Source organism: Stenella coeruleoalba (genome assembly GCF_951394435.1).
Source record: "Stenella coeruleoalba genome assembly, chromosome: 18".
NCBI lineage: Eukaryota > Metazoa > Chordata > Mammalia > Artiodactyla > Delphinidae > Stenella > Stenella coeruleoalba.
In genome coordinates, this window is record NC_137164.1 from 2,643,940 (window position 1) to 2,657,823 (window position 13,884).

The following is a 13,884-nucleotide window of genomic DNA, read 5'->3' on the forward strand; positions in this document are numbered from 1 at the left end:
GTTTTGTGCTTCTTCATTCACTTAGTTAGTTCCGGAAGCGTTCACTGAGCACCTTTGTGCTCGACACTGGGAACACAGAGAGTTCTGGGTGTGATCCTAAAATTGAATGCTTTAAAGGAACATTCAGTCTGGGAGTGAAACTGACCTGCAATGTGATGGGTCTTGTCCATGGATGCGGAAAGGGCTGTGGAACCCCAGGGAGCACCTCTCTTCACTCTGCTTGGCTGTGGACCGCATTCAGCAGAGTGATAGTTGAGCTGGTTCCCAGAGGGACCCAAAAAGCGAAAGGCTGTCCAGACCAAGAGGGCAGGATCACGGGTGTCCAGAAGAACTGTGGGTATCGGGGTACGGCTGAGCTGGGCGGGCAGTGAGAGCAGTGACCCGTGATGGGACCGGCAGGCCGGCGGGTGAGATTGTACAGGGCATAGGTGCCGGGCCGAGGAGTTCAGAAGATAAACTGCAGGGACAAACCCACCTGGACCCCTGGAAATTTAGGTGTAGCAATGCTCCTTTCGTATTTCCCATTCAAACTACTCAATTTAGCATGTGTGTTGGGAAGATAAGACAAATCAGCACATTGGATCTAGTTCCATTAATTTTTTTCTACCCTATCATCTAAAAAAGACCCAAAATCTTTGTGATGCAAAAATCATAGTACACTTTGTTCAGATTTTCTCCTTTTTTTTGGTAGTGTATATGTGGTTTTTATCTCATCATCTTTTTTAGTTTATAAACTTTCAAAAAGGATCATGTTACTTACCTTTTTTGCCCCAAGAGCACTATTCATATATTTTTTCCATGAAATATTTACACTACAAAGATTTTTTTAGGGTAAAGAGGGTAAAAAATTCACCTGGATCACCACAGTATAAACCTAAACCATTGATAATATGTTGGCACATTTATTTTTGTACACAAAATGGGTGTATCTTACAAATGACTTCTAGACTGACGTGCCTTTCCAAGAAGAGGCTGCAGTGTTTGTGTGCCTTACACAGTAACCTGCACCGTATCCCAGGAGAGTTTTCTGTGTAAACCGGATGCTCGATTATCGACCGATTATGGACAGACTCTATCGATCTCTTTATTTCTCATGTTTTATGTAAATGCTTTGGTATTTATACCCTCTTTTCCATATTAGTTTACTTCCATGTAGATTTTATGTTTTTTACTTTAAAAAAATTAACACATTAAAAAAAATTGAAGACCCCGCTGGGAAAGAGATAGCCTAAAGCATACCTTTCAGGGAATGTGATTTTATCTTCTGACCCCAATCCTTTGTCTACACAGCAGCAGGTTGCATGGTTGGGTAATTGCTGGATGATTTTGAGATATGCAAGGGGAAAAAAAGCTATGACCAAGAAGCTGGAAAAGCAAAAAAAAAAAAAAAAAGCCGTTTGAATTCACTCAAAATGGGTCTTTCATTCAGCCAAGCTTACAAATGATTTTTCATTGCCCTGGTGGTTGGAGCTGCTGGGGCAGCTGGGATGACCACCTGGGTTGGTCTCCAGGCGGGGGAGGGGTACGCCCCTGGCTGGCTGCTTGGTCCACGGTTAGGGCAGCAGGCTGCTCAGCCCGCTTCCTTTCTTGTTATTGTTGCTGTTTTTCTTGAGCTCTTTGGTTCTCGTTCTCTGCTCTGGTTTCTTTCCAGTTAGTCAGGTTATCTGCTCTGGGTTTCTGTTAAAGAGAAACGGAACCATTTTTTCTCTGTCTGATCAATGGAGCAACCAGGTGAGTCTTCACCTTTTAAACATTTTCAAATAAATCTCTTCTCTTGACATTGTGTGAATCTGTAAAACAAAACAAAACAGATTCATTTCTGCATTTTCGATCATTCCTGGTAAGGACAAAGAGGCTTAGTTTATCTTTTCTTGAAACGTCAGGATAGCGCCTCCAATTCACCACTTGTAAATGATTTTTAGATGGTTTTAAACAAATGCTCATTTTTCTGCTCGTAGATGATTTGCACTGCACTGGTTTGGGGAAGAGCTCACAAATGCCAGATGTTAGCTATTTCTGCTTCTTAGTGGAGCTGAAGGCCCAATACCCAAGCACACAGTTTTTATTAAACGGAGCAGGTTGTTTTCAGGTGTATGTGACACGGGGACATTGGAGCCACCCACCTGGGTTTGCATCCAGCTCTGCCTCTCACTGGCGATGTGACCTTGGGCAAGTGACTCAGGCCTCTCTGAACCTCAGTCTCCCCATCTCTAAAACGGGGATAATGACAGTATCCACCTTCTAGAGTAGTTGTGAAGATGAAATGAGTTCTGCTAAAAATAGTACCTGGCATGGCGTGCTTAGCATGTGTTAATTGTTATTTTATCATTGTTATCATCCTGTATGACTAAACCCATATAAATGGAAGGTTTCTATAAGTCACAGTTTGAATGTGATTCTCTGCTGGGTGAGGTCGACTGGACACTGTAGAGACTTGGATAGAAAGAAAATAAAGGCATGTGTAGCCTGGGAACTCAGAGCCAGCAGGAATTTTGTATATACTGTGTAGGTAGACAAAGCTTCAATTCTCATAACCTAAATCTGTAAAGAATTACATCGTACTTGTCTATGGTATCCTTTTAAAAGGTGATTCCTTTTAAAACATAAATAGTGTTATGTCTTACTAACATACTAAATAATATTATGGTTTACTAGTGTATATAGTAAATGGTAACTTTGTATAGTAAATACAGAAAGCCGTCCCTCATGTTATTAATGTTAACTGTATCTTCGTATCTTTCAGAGCTCTTCAACCAGAAATACATTTAACGAGAGCAATGGCTTTCAAAGTGCTACTAGAACAACAGAAAGCATTTTTCACGGTTGTAGTTTTACTAGCCTGTTTGGTAAGTCAGCTCTTTACTTTCATAATGTGGGGAAAGAATTCATAGAACTAGTACCCAATCTATTTTCTATTTCTAACCCCATATCTTAAAATTTTCTTTCAAATTCATTTTATCATTGTTGCATTTAATTAATAAGTCAAAGGTTGCTGTTGGGTCTTGACTTGTGTAACAATGGTCGCGATTACTTATTTAAATCTAGATGAAATCATAAAACCACAGCATCGCTCGTTGCTGCGTGATAATGTTGCTCCATCGAGTTTGTAGGCAGATGCCTCTCCCAGCACAGCCTAACAAGACCTTAGATTCTAGTTTGGAGCCCACGACTTCACAGGTTGTGAAAAATTAGGAATCATTTCTTAAATGCTATTGTTTTACATAGATATTTATATCCTTCTCGGTTTCAAAAAGCATCAAAGACAGATGGAGAATTGTAATGTTTGAAAGCTTTAACACAAAACATCTATGAAGCTGTTCAAAAGAATTACTGAAACATTTAATCTGGAGATGCAGTCATGATCTACAAATATAAAAAGAATTATTTACACTGAAGACAGTTCCTGAAGTCTTCTTGGAAGACAAAGGAAGAGGAAATGGGGTCCGATTGGAGTCTGACATGAAGATAGATGTAAGGAAAACATCCCTTCCTTGAGCTGAGGTTGTTAAACATTGGAAGAAATGGTCCACAAGAGAAGCTGAGGCATTTCTTTCTCAAAGCGATGCAGCGTCTTTGTGGTGGAGGGGAATCTCCTCTCTCCTTTAAATAAAACCAAACTCCTCTAAGATTGGTTGTTAATGAGGGTTAAGAAAGGTGGGAGGTGATTACTAGACCTTTAGCCCCCAATCATGGTTTGGTCTTGAACCCCACCTTGGATTCTCCCTCCTGCCTGCTCTAGAGGTTAAGGCTGTGATTTTATTTAAGGAGGTTGGCTGACTTCATTATAGATATTTGCTCCAAGGTGGAGACAGTTTGTACTGAATAACCTCCCATTGTTATAACCATCAAAAACCATTTCTGTGCACTTGTGCCGTGGACATGACACACACCAGCCTCTGTTCCCCCAGTGCTTCCTAAGGTTCTCAGTTTTCCCTTAGGGAAACAAAATTGTGTCAATAGTCAGGAATGTTACTGAGGGAGTCCCTGCTTGATGTAAGAGTTTGAACTGAATGTTGTCACCAGTCTGAGATTCTGTTAATATCAACATTTTTAATGAAATACCGTCTGTTAAGAAGCAGATATACACACTTTCGTAGGATGGTGTGTATAAGATGAACTTACATTTTTAGGTAAAATAAGAAATAAAGACTATATCTTGAAAATGACTTCCAACCTTTGTTTTTGCAAAGCAGATAATCTTTGCATTTAATTCCTATGCTGTGAACCAAAGTTTATTGTTAGGACATAGAGAACAGACTTGTGGTTGCCAAGGGGGAGGGAATGGGGGAGGGATGGATTAGGAGTTTGGGGTCAGCAGATGCAAACTATTACATATAGGATGGATAAACAACAAGGTCCTACTATATAGCACAGGGAACTATATTCAATATCTGGAGATAAACCATAATGGAAAAGAATATGAAAAAGAACGTATATATATGTATAACTGAATCAATTTGCTGGGCAGCAGAAATTAACATAACATTCTAAATCAACTATAATTTTTTAAAAAAGTATATTGTTAGGTCCAATTTAAGTGGCAAAATGGCAGTCAGTAGGAAAGTAAGTTCATGTTTACATGACACTTTTACTCTGAAGCATTCAGAGAATTGGGCCGTTGTTATTTTCATCATTATCAGGAATTTTACTGATGTCACGATTGTCAGAATTTTTTGAATGATGAACTCTAAGTAAATGGAATTCAGCTGAAAAACTTCTGCATCAAAGCTGGGTATCAGATATGTCTAAAGGATAATAGCAGAGCTCTTGGGACTAGTATTTGTATTCCATTTACTTATTTATTCAACTCATTATGGGTGACTATGTTTTCTTAAAGAGCAAAAATATAATTCTTGAATTCAGACTTTTTCAGGTTGCAAAAGGACCTCGGTCTCTGCATAACTGTTCTTTTATACATCTTCTTACTTAGAAAAGAGAGCAGTTTCTACCTGTTTTTACCTTGGGTACTCAGAAAAGTGTCAGAAGAAGATAGCAGTTAAATCCAGAAAAAGAGAGCTCTCGTTCAAGGCATACAGAGAGGAATCAGGCTTGTTGATTTAATTGTTCCACTGACTTTTCCAGAAAGTGGTTATTCTTCCTGAGGTGAAAACTGAGTTGGCTTCACTTTGAATTAATGTCCACATTCAGTGATTATGCGAATAACACTGAAGATACTGTTCCTTTTTTGTGAGAAATAGAATTAACTTCCCTTAAGATAACGTGCTGTGAAACATTTATTTCAGGCATGTAGAGTGATCTGTGAAACAGGAGACTGTGGACAACAGGAATTCAGGAATCAGTCAGGAAACTGTGTTCTCTGCAAGCAGTGTGGGCCAGGCATGGAGTTGTCCAAGGTAACTGTCGGGTGTGTGGGAAAGTTGTAGATCTGTCTTTAAAATGCGTTCTTTTCAGCTAAATTCTTTCAGTTAATGACTAGTGAAGATTTCTTGGTTTGTCATGTCCCTTTAGCCAAATATTGCACAATTCCCTTTTCAATACATTCGATTCATGTGTCTTACTGAGATAAAAGAAATAGATTCTAATAACCGTAATTCAATAAATGTCGTTGTGTATAATTTAGTGTTTATTGTATTTTATTGAAAGAATAGAACCATTAAACAACAAGGTCCTACTGTATAGTACAGGGAATTATTCAGTGACCTGTGATAAACTGTAATGAAAAAGTATACGAATGATGGGATGACTTTGCTGTACAGCAGAAATTAACACAACATTGTAAATCAACTATACTTCAATAAAATAAATTTTAAAAAAGAATAGAATCATTAAGGTTTATTTGCTCTAATTAAAAAGAATCAGCATTCTACTAAAGATTTATAAATAAAGCATTGATAACAGAAAATGGTAATAATACTATTTACTGGGCCTTCTTTTTCTTAAAATTAAGGTTACAATTACTAGTCAAGAAAAACAGAGCCCCAGCAGTGTCTTAAGTAACCATGCTCCAAGGTCGCAGTTCTTTTCCAAGCCGGGGTTTGGAACATTCCTTTGACAGTGCCAGTATGATTATTAATTTTCCCACTTTGAGTAGATGCTACTCCCGGGAGCATCTTCAATGTATTCATCTTCACCACTGCTTGTGAAGCAGCTGTGTTCCAACTGGGTGGATTCAGAGTTCTGGGTGTTCCTGGGCACTTTGCTGTGAGCGTGTTCAGAGCCGCACATGCATTTGCTTTATTTTCTGACCTTTTGAAGACGTTACCAGTTGTGGACAATTGATGTATCGTTTTGTTCTAAAGAATGCACCAAGGTCTTCCTGTTAGAAAAGGAACAAAAGATGTGTCTTTTTATTTTAAGTGACTTTTCAAAGAGAAGTCCTTTCCCCTACAGTCTGCTGTTCTCTGAATTTGAGTCTTGTCATTCATAGATTTTTGATCGATGGTCTGCAAACAGCAGGAAACAAAGAATTATGCATTCCACAAGCGATTCCTGGTGGATGGCCTCTCTGGGTGTTGTGTTTAATATGTCCGCTTTCAGCTTCTTGTGCCGTCCGCTTGGAAGGAACTGGCTGAATTTTGAACTCTGCGGTGTCTAGTTGCTGAAGCCCCCTGGCCGATGTTTTTTAAATCCCTGTGGATTGTAGTAACATGAGTTTTCAGCCATAGGTTTTGCTCTGTTGGATGTAAAAAGGTCCTTTATAACAGGAGGGCTGCATATCTAGGATCTGTCAACAAAGTAGTTAAGAATGCGATTGTGCCCGCAAGGAAAACAGGGATGTTTCTACCCCTCAGAGTTCTTTTGTCAAACCTCTGTGAAAATATGAACGAATCACAGATTCGAAGAGATGAGTGAATCATTTCTAAGGAATTGCTCCCTAACCTTCATCCTTTATCTAGAGAATGAAGATGGAGGTTCTGTCAGCTCGCAGTATTTTTTTTTAAATCCATCCTCTGAGATTATCTGATAACAGTTTCTGTATTTCATAACTTCCCACAGATATCCATAAGAAGTATTTTTCATTAGGTAGTAATTTTCCCCGAGTATTGCAGTAGCTGTCCAACTTTATTGGGGCAACCAAAAGGAAACAATCTGAATACCCTGCCTGTGTGTACTTATTTTAGTTATTAATATTTATGATCATTTTCCTCATCAAAAAAAGACCAGGACAAAACATTGAGTGAGAAAGAGTAAAAGTAAAGGTAACGACGCCACTGAAATATTAGATTCTCAGGACCCACTCAGAAGCACAAACTTACAAATGTAGAGCGTGTTCCTGCCTGTCCTGAGGTGTCCACCCTGCAGGCAGGCAACCCCTCAGCTTTCACCCTCACTGTCTAAACAGACCGCCCAGCTCCTTGTAACAGACACTTAGAGAATCTTTGCTCAAGGAGTGGACGAATCTGTCAGCCTCGGATGGGTTTTGGAAAAAAAGGTGACAGTTAAATCTAGTAATATAGAAGTTAACGAATGTGTGATTGTGTGTTGCAAATAATGTTTTGCCAAGTCTTTTAGCTTGGTTTTAGCTCTTAGTAAATAAAATTAGCAAGTGAGCCTCGCTCAGGGTCTAAAATGTAAAACATAAGAAAGGCAAAGGAGTCAAATACACCTATGGAAGTAAAAATACATTTTTATTTTCTAGTTAATTAATCAAGGCAAAGGATGTGAGTTTTTTTTATAAACAATTACTTTGGAGCTGGAAGTTTCTAAACTGTCCACTCATGAATTTGCAATTTCTTCCTTCCAGGCTGCCTTTATTAAATTTTTAGCAAGAACATACATCTTTCAAAGGAAAGAAGAGTAAGTTCTGAGTATATTAAAATCAGATAAATCACTTAAATCAACAAGTATGTTCAACTGGTTAATTGTCACTTCCAAGCTTTGCAAATCAAGGCAAAATTTATTCTTTTCACTGAGACTAAGTTTTTGTTAAATTGTTAGATAACTACATTTATAAATAGTCTATTTGCTTGTTGCTTGGAATACTAACTATATCATTAGGGGGGTTACCTGTTAATTTGTAATGAAGCAGATGAGTACAGGAGTCTTTACTTTTTTAACTGAGGTGTACCATTTTGGCTACCAGTGGTGTTTGAAATTTTGAAAGCACAATAAATAGCAAATATTTTATAATTAGTTATGAAAAAGTAGGGAAGCTGGATCAAATTATTGATATCCACAACTAAAGTTTTCTTTATATTAAGAATTTTTAAAAGAGCATTTTCACCAAACATAGAGTTTTTAATCATCTTTATTCTAACATTATTATGTAACTTATTCTGCTGTACTAAGCATAATTGAAAACTTCTGTCCATTTTTCTACTATCATGTCTATCCAAAATAAATTCCGGGTCATGAGGTTCTTCGAATTACAAACGTATATCTATACCTTAAAACTCAAGCTTGCAAATACTTTGGGTAAGCAGGTGTAGTTAAAATTTCCATCTGTCGTTTTATTACTCCTAATTATTATTTTCTTTGGAAGGCATTCAGTCCTGCCTTTTCACGAGGTATGGCTTACTCCCCCACGGTTAGGTCTCTACATTGGGACATGCAGTTGGGCTTGTTGGAAGGTGCCGGAAGAGCTTTCCAGGGGCAGCATGTGCTCTGCTCACCTGTGGTGTGTGGTCAGCGCTCCCCGACCGCTTTTTACTTCCTTTCAGTTGTGAGAGCGTAAGGAGTCTATGCAGCAGCTCCAGGTTCAATAAGACCCCTGATGCTTGTTGGGAGCAGTACCCTTCTCATCTTTGGCCACTTTTTAAACGAGTACTCATTTTCACCTTTCACCCTGGATACGTTGCGTGTGTTCATCTACAGGGTGTGTCTTAACCTAAAAAATATGGACTCTCTCTCAAAATGTCTTTAATTGTGAGTCTGTGATATATACCATGCAATGAAAATAGCTAACATTGGCCAACATGTATTATAGTGAGCCAGGTTCTATGTGATCTTTGTATGACATAAGGAATTCTTACAGCATACGTCTTAAGTGGGGAGTATATATAACTACCCCTGTTTACAGATTAGTCTGTTTACAGATTAAGTGGGGAGCATATATAACTACCCCTGTTTAGAGGTTAGTCTGTTTACAGATTAAGTGGGGAGCATATATAACTACCCCTGTTTAGAGGTTAGTCGGTGTGTCCACCATCACTGTAAGTAAGTGACAGTGTCGGGGGGAGGGGGGGCTCTTGGGGTCACCGTCTGCCTCCCGCCTTGATAATGCCCGAGGACAGTGCACCTGGAAGGACTTTCTGTGCTGATGCACATGGTCTCTACCTGTGCTGTTCAACACGGGTGCTACGAGCCACTGTGGTTACCGAACACGTGAACTGTGGCTGGTGTCACCGAGGAGCTGGGTTGCTTATTTTATTTCATTTTAAGTAATGAAATTTAAGTTTCCCCATGTGAGGTTATGGTTGTCATATTGGACAGTGTTGTTCTAGAATGATCGACTTCCCTCCAGAAGCAGTGGCTTCGGACCAACTTTGAAAACACAGACAAATATCCCAGCGTGTGCGATGCAGGAGCTGCTCCCAGCAGCCTTCTCCCCGCCCTCCTCCTCCGGGCAGTGCGCTTGTCCAGGTCCCCACCTGTCCCTCCCACTCCGCTGGCTCCGCCCACCAGCGCTGCCCTGGGGCCACGCAGAGCGGTAGCATCTCAACAGCCCTTTCGGTTCCCAGGTCCCTCCCACAGAGCCCCAAGCACCATCTCTGTCGTTTCGGCTCTTTTTTAGTAACTCAGCTTAGGAAGTCGTTTTCCTGAATCTTTGGGAAAATATGTGACGGGTCACCGAGCCATTTAGAATCTGTGTGGAGGACTTTATCCCCTTGAGCCCTATTTACTCTCTCCCCCACTGCAGGGTTTAATTTTTAGTCTTTGCAAGTTTATGATAAAGATAATGAATAATGTCTTTTTCCTATTTCCGAGGCAAAAAATACCGAGTATGATTTCCATGGCTCTGTAAGCAAGCTACGCTGGGCGTTTTGACCACGACCGTGTGCGTGAGCGTTCGGTGGCGTCCTGGGGGCTCGTGAGAGTGAGCGGGAGATGATTTTTGTTTTCCCGAAGTGACCACATTAGACTTGAATTCTCACCGTCTAGAGTTTGCCCGCCCACGGCCCCTCCTCCGCACCGAGCATTGATGCCAACAGTGTGCTTTTAACACGATCGCCTCCCGGCAGTAAATCAGGAAACTAGTTTTTGCATGAGCCTCTGGAAACAGACTTCAAGTCTCTGGAACGGTTTTCAAAGTAAGCTTTGCTAAGCAATTATTGGGATGACTTTAGTTAATGTGAAAAAAGTTAATTCTTGTAAACAACTGCACCCTTCCCTCCCCGCGGGTGCAGCGGGGCTCCCTATTTCTAAAGACATCTCCTCTGTGGAAAACTGTTTACATCCTTAGGAAGAAAATCACACAAAGATTAATGTAATTGTCAAGCATAAAAAAGATTCATTTCTGCCATTTAATTACAGTGTCGCTCACTGTATTTGTGTCTAATTATACCTAATCAAGCCCAGTGGTGTTTGGCAGGTATTAACAAGCTCTAGCTTGTAATTTTTCGTTAGAAAACTCAACTGTGGGTTTTCACAAACCAAAAGTTGGGGGGCTATGTCTTTGGTGTTGTTTTCTTAAAGGAAATTAGAAAGCTGATTGCTGCACACCAGCCGCACCTGAATCTAGTTTGTCGTTTCCATTTGTGTGCCCTAGATTTTCTTTATAAATAACTTCTTCTCCATCCAGTTTGAGCTTTCAAAATTCAAAGAACCCAAGTTAATACTTATTGGCTGTACAAATAAATAGTGCTTTTGACCGGAGGCCCCTGGATGTGTTTCCTGGATAATTCATGGTCTGTGAGGATCTCCCCTGTCGGGAGGCGGGCCTGCTCCCCCAGCGTGTAGGTGGGATCCAGTGGTGTTTTTTGTTCAGTTCTGGATTTGCAGAGGGAGAGAAGAAGGAAGGGGATATGAGCACTGTTTACTTTCAGTCATTTTGCTACTGGAAAGCCACCAAATGTGGCTTAAAAATATTGGGCAGAGTGACAGAGCCACGGCTGCCCCCAGCTCGGCTGGAAGAAGCCCAGCTGGGCCCAGCCCTCTCTTGCTTTGGAGCCAAGATCAGGAAGCTGCTCACACCTCCGCCCGCCCAGGGGGAAGGCTTGGCCTTACCAGCTAGGAGATGTTGCTGTGGCCCTTACAGGCTTTTGCTCCCTGGGATAAAATAATAGTAGTTGTACTAATACTGATACTGCTACTAATAATAAACTTGAGCAAATACTGCTTCACACAATATTTGTTCGTCCGTCTGTTTACCCAGCATTAGCCCTTCATCACGCACTGGCGTAGCTGCGGTGAAAGAAGAGATACTCAGTGGCACCTGCTGAAGTGGGCAGGGCAGGCGTCGTTCAGAACCTTTGCAGTAGGCATGGGGATTCTACAGCGGGAGGGAAGGGGCTGATCTCCGAATACAGCCTGGATGAGTGGGAATTCGTAGCCGAGGAGGAGGGGTCGAGTCCGTGGTGGGAATTGCTACCAGGAGACACGAGAGGCGGAGAATTTCTGACCGAAGCCGACCCGACGGGTTCTCGCTGAACACAGGGTGGGACGGCCGGATGTCACCCGGGGGGTGGGAGGCTGAGGACCCTGAGGGGGAGGGCCCTGGTTAAACTGACCCCGCAGGGCTCTTGCTGGAACTAGATTTCACGAGGCCACGTGCAGATGGGCCGGGAGAAGGTTCAGGAGGCCGACTCAAGCGTGGTCACGCAGAGAACCCTTGACGGCTTCAGGGATGTGGGCTTTGGGGAAGGCGGGGTAGGGGGCGATGTCAGATGCCAAGGGTTAGTCACTTAGTTTATGCTTTGGGGAAGTAAGTAGGAACCCTATGGCCATGCATTCTTTTCTAGCCATGTGTGTATTTTCCCACCTCAAAGTTTGTTAATAAAAAGGCCTTCCCGGTGATTCAGGGCAGTCCTAGGTATTTCCTTAAGCTTTCAGGCACCAGGTCATAATTTCAAAAATAAAGAACTGCCGTATTGTTCTGAAGCCTCAACGCGTTTCTAGCATGGATGTTAATGGCAGACCGTCCTCCATAAAAATAAAACACGTAGCTAATCCTGGAGCCCAGGCCAGTGACTGACTCACTCTTCCCTCCCCCTTCTCCTGCCTCTCCCTTAGCCTCCCACACCAAACACACACACACACACACACAGAGTCCTTCTACTAACTGGTGAGAGGGCGAACTCAGTACAACGTGGAAAGTGTCAAAGGAAACCAGAACAGGACAGAGGTTACAGCAGGAAAAACAAATTCTATTCAGGAGCTTTTGCAACAGGAGAAGAGAGACCTCGGCCCAGAACCGCATTCAGCTCCACATGCAACGTGGACACGTGGGGGTTATAGTCCCGGAGCAGAGCGGGGGGCAGGGTGGACGCTCACCAAGAGGAAACGGCGGCGGAAGGGGGATCCCGGCTGTGTAGACGCCAGGATTCTTGCTGCAGGCAGACGGGGGACCAGGCCTCACCTGGGCGGGGGGTAGGGTGGGTGGCTTGGGAGGTCAGATATGGAGAATAAGCAGGTACTGAGGGTGGGGGATTCTGGCTAAACCAACGGGACAGGATCCTCGGACAACCGGGTTCTTCAAGACCAGACCTAAGAACAGGGTGCAGTCGAAAAAGTGGCTCAGAGACACCTGCAGACTTTGGTCAAGCAGAGAGTCTGTCAAAGGAAAGACTGAGCAGAGCCAGTGTGGGCAGCCTGCCCCTTCCTCCTGTCACCATGGACCTGTCCACACCTCTGCTTCTGTCCCCAAAGGAAGCACTGTGCCTGGGAGCTCTCCCCCTTGTGCCCCAAGGTCACATGGGAAAAACTAAAAGATCTAATACTGTTGGTATTTTCATGAGATGCCCAATTAGATCACGTGATGCTTGCCAGCTCAGTTGGCCGCGCTCGAAGGGTACCCTCTGTGCCCCAGCACCTGGGTGCAGTGATGAGTAAGAGCAGCTCCCGTGGGGTACCAACCTGCATCCCTGCGGAGGAACCCGCGCTCAGGGGCTGATGCCATCGCTCCCCACAGTGCGCCGAGCGGGGTGAATGAAAAGGAGATGCAGAATAGTTGCCCACACACGAGGAGGATGTGTCTGGGAGGTTTCCCCAGACCTGGCACAGTGGCGGAGTGGGAAGTTAGGGACGGAGGATGGAAAGACGGGTTACCATGGGACAGGGGCTGGTGACCCCCCCCCCCCGTCTCTCTCTCTGTCTCTGTCACTCTCTCTGTCTTTGTCTCTCTCTCTCCGTTGTTTCGCCTCCTTCCGTTTCTCTTGGTAGTTGTTTATTGAACTTAATATGGAAGATTTCAAGGCATTTTAACCACCTTGTTTTAGTGAATGAAATAAAAACATCAAGGTAGACATTTATATGGCGGGTAATTTAATATTTATATGCTTTTTACTTTATAGCCTGGATTTCAAATAATGATGACGTCTCTACGTTTATGGTGCTTTAGAAATGTGACAAATCAGCTCTAAATGTGGTTGCTGCCATGGATGCTATACAGTAATTCTTTGGAAATAACTGCTCTGAATTTCTAGTTAATTCAAGGTGTCTAGTTAATTTAACATGTGGAATGAGTACTTCATACACTTCTTAGACTCTCATGAACTGAAAATGATGATATTATTCTTAAAAGTTTAAAAATAATATTAGGCTGTGTTTCTAATAATCTTTTTTTAAATGGCAAATACTTTAGAGAAAGTATATATTTTTAAAATTTTATTGAAGTGTAGTTGATTTACAATGTTGTGTTAATTTCTGCTGCACAGCAAAGTGACTCAGCTCTACATACATACGTTCTTTTTCATATTCTTTTCCATATGGTTTATCATAAGATATTGAACGTAGTTCCCTATACAGTAGGACCTTGTTGTTTAT

General features: G+C 42.1%; 1 protein-coding gene across 2 annotated transcripts in view; it reads left to right on the plus strand.

Annotated features, from left to right (window-relative positions):
- Positions 1-13,884, plus strand: part of TNFRSF19 (TNF receptor superfamily member 19) — a 169,507-nt gene that overhangs the window by 95,569 nt on the left and 60,054 nt on the right. For both annotated transcript variants that reach the window (XM_079903010.1, XM_079903009.1), the window contains exons 5-6: positions 2,744-2,846; positions 5,244-5,354. In XM_079903010.1, the coding sequence (XP_079759136.1) occupies positions 2,778-2,846; positions 5,244-5,354 (180 nt within the window). In that variant the 5' untranslated portion in view covers positions 2,744-2,777. The remainder of the gene's footprint in view (positions 1-2,743; positions 2,847-5,243; positions 5,355-13,884) is intronic.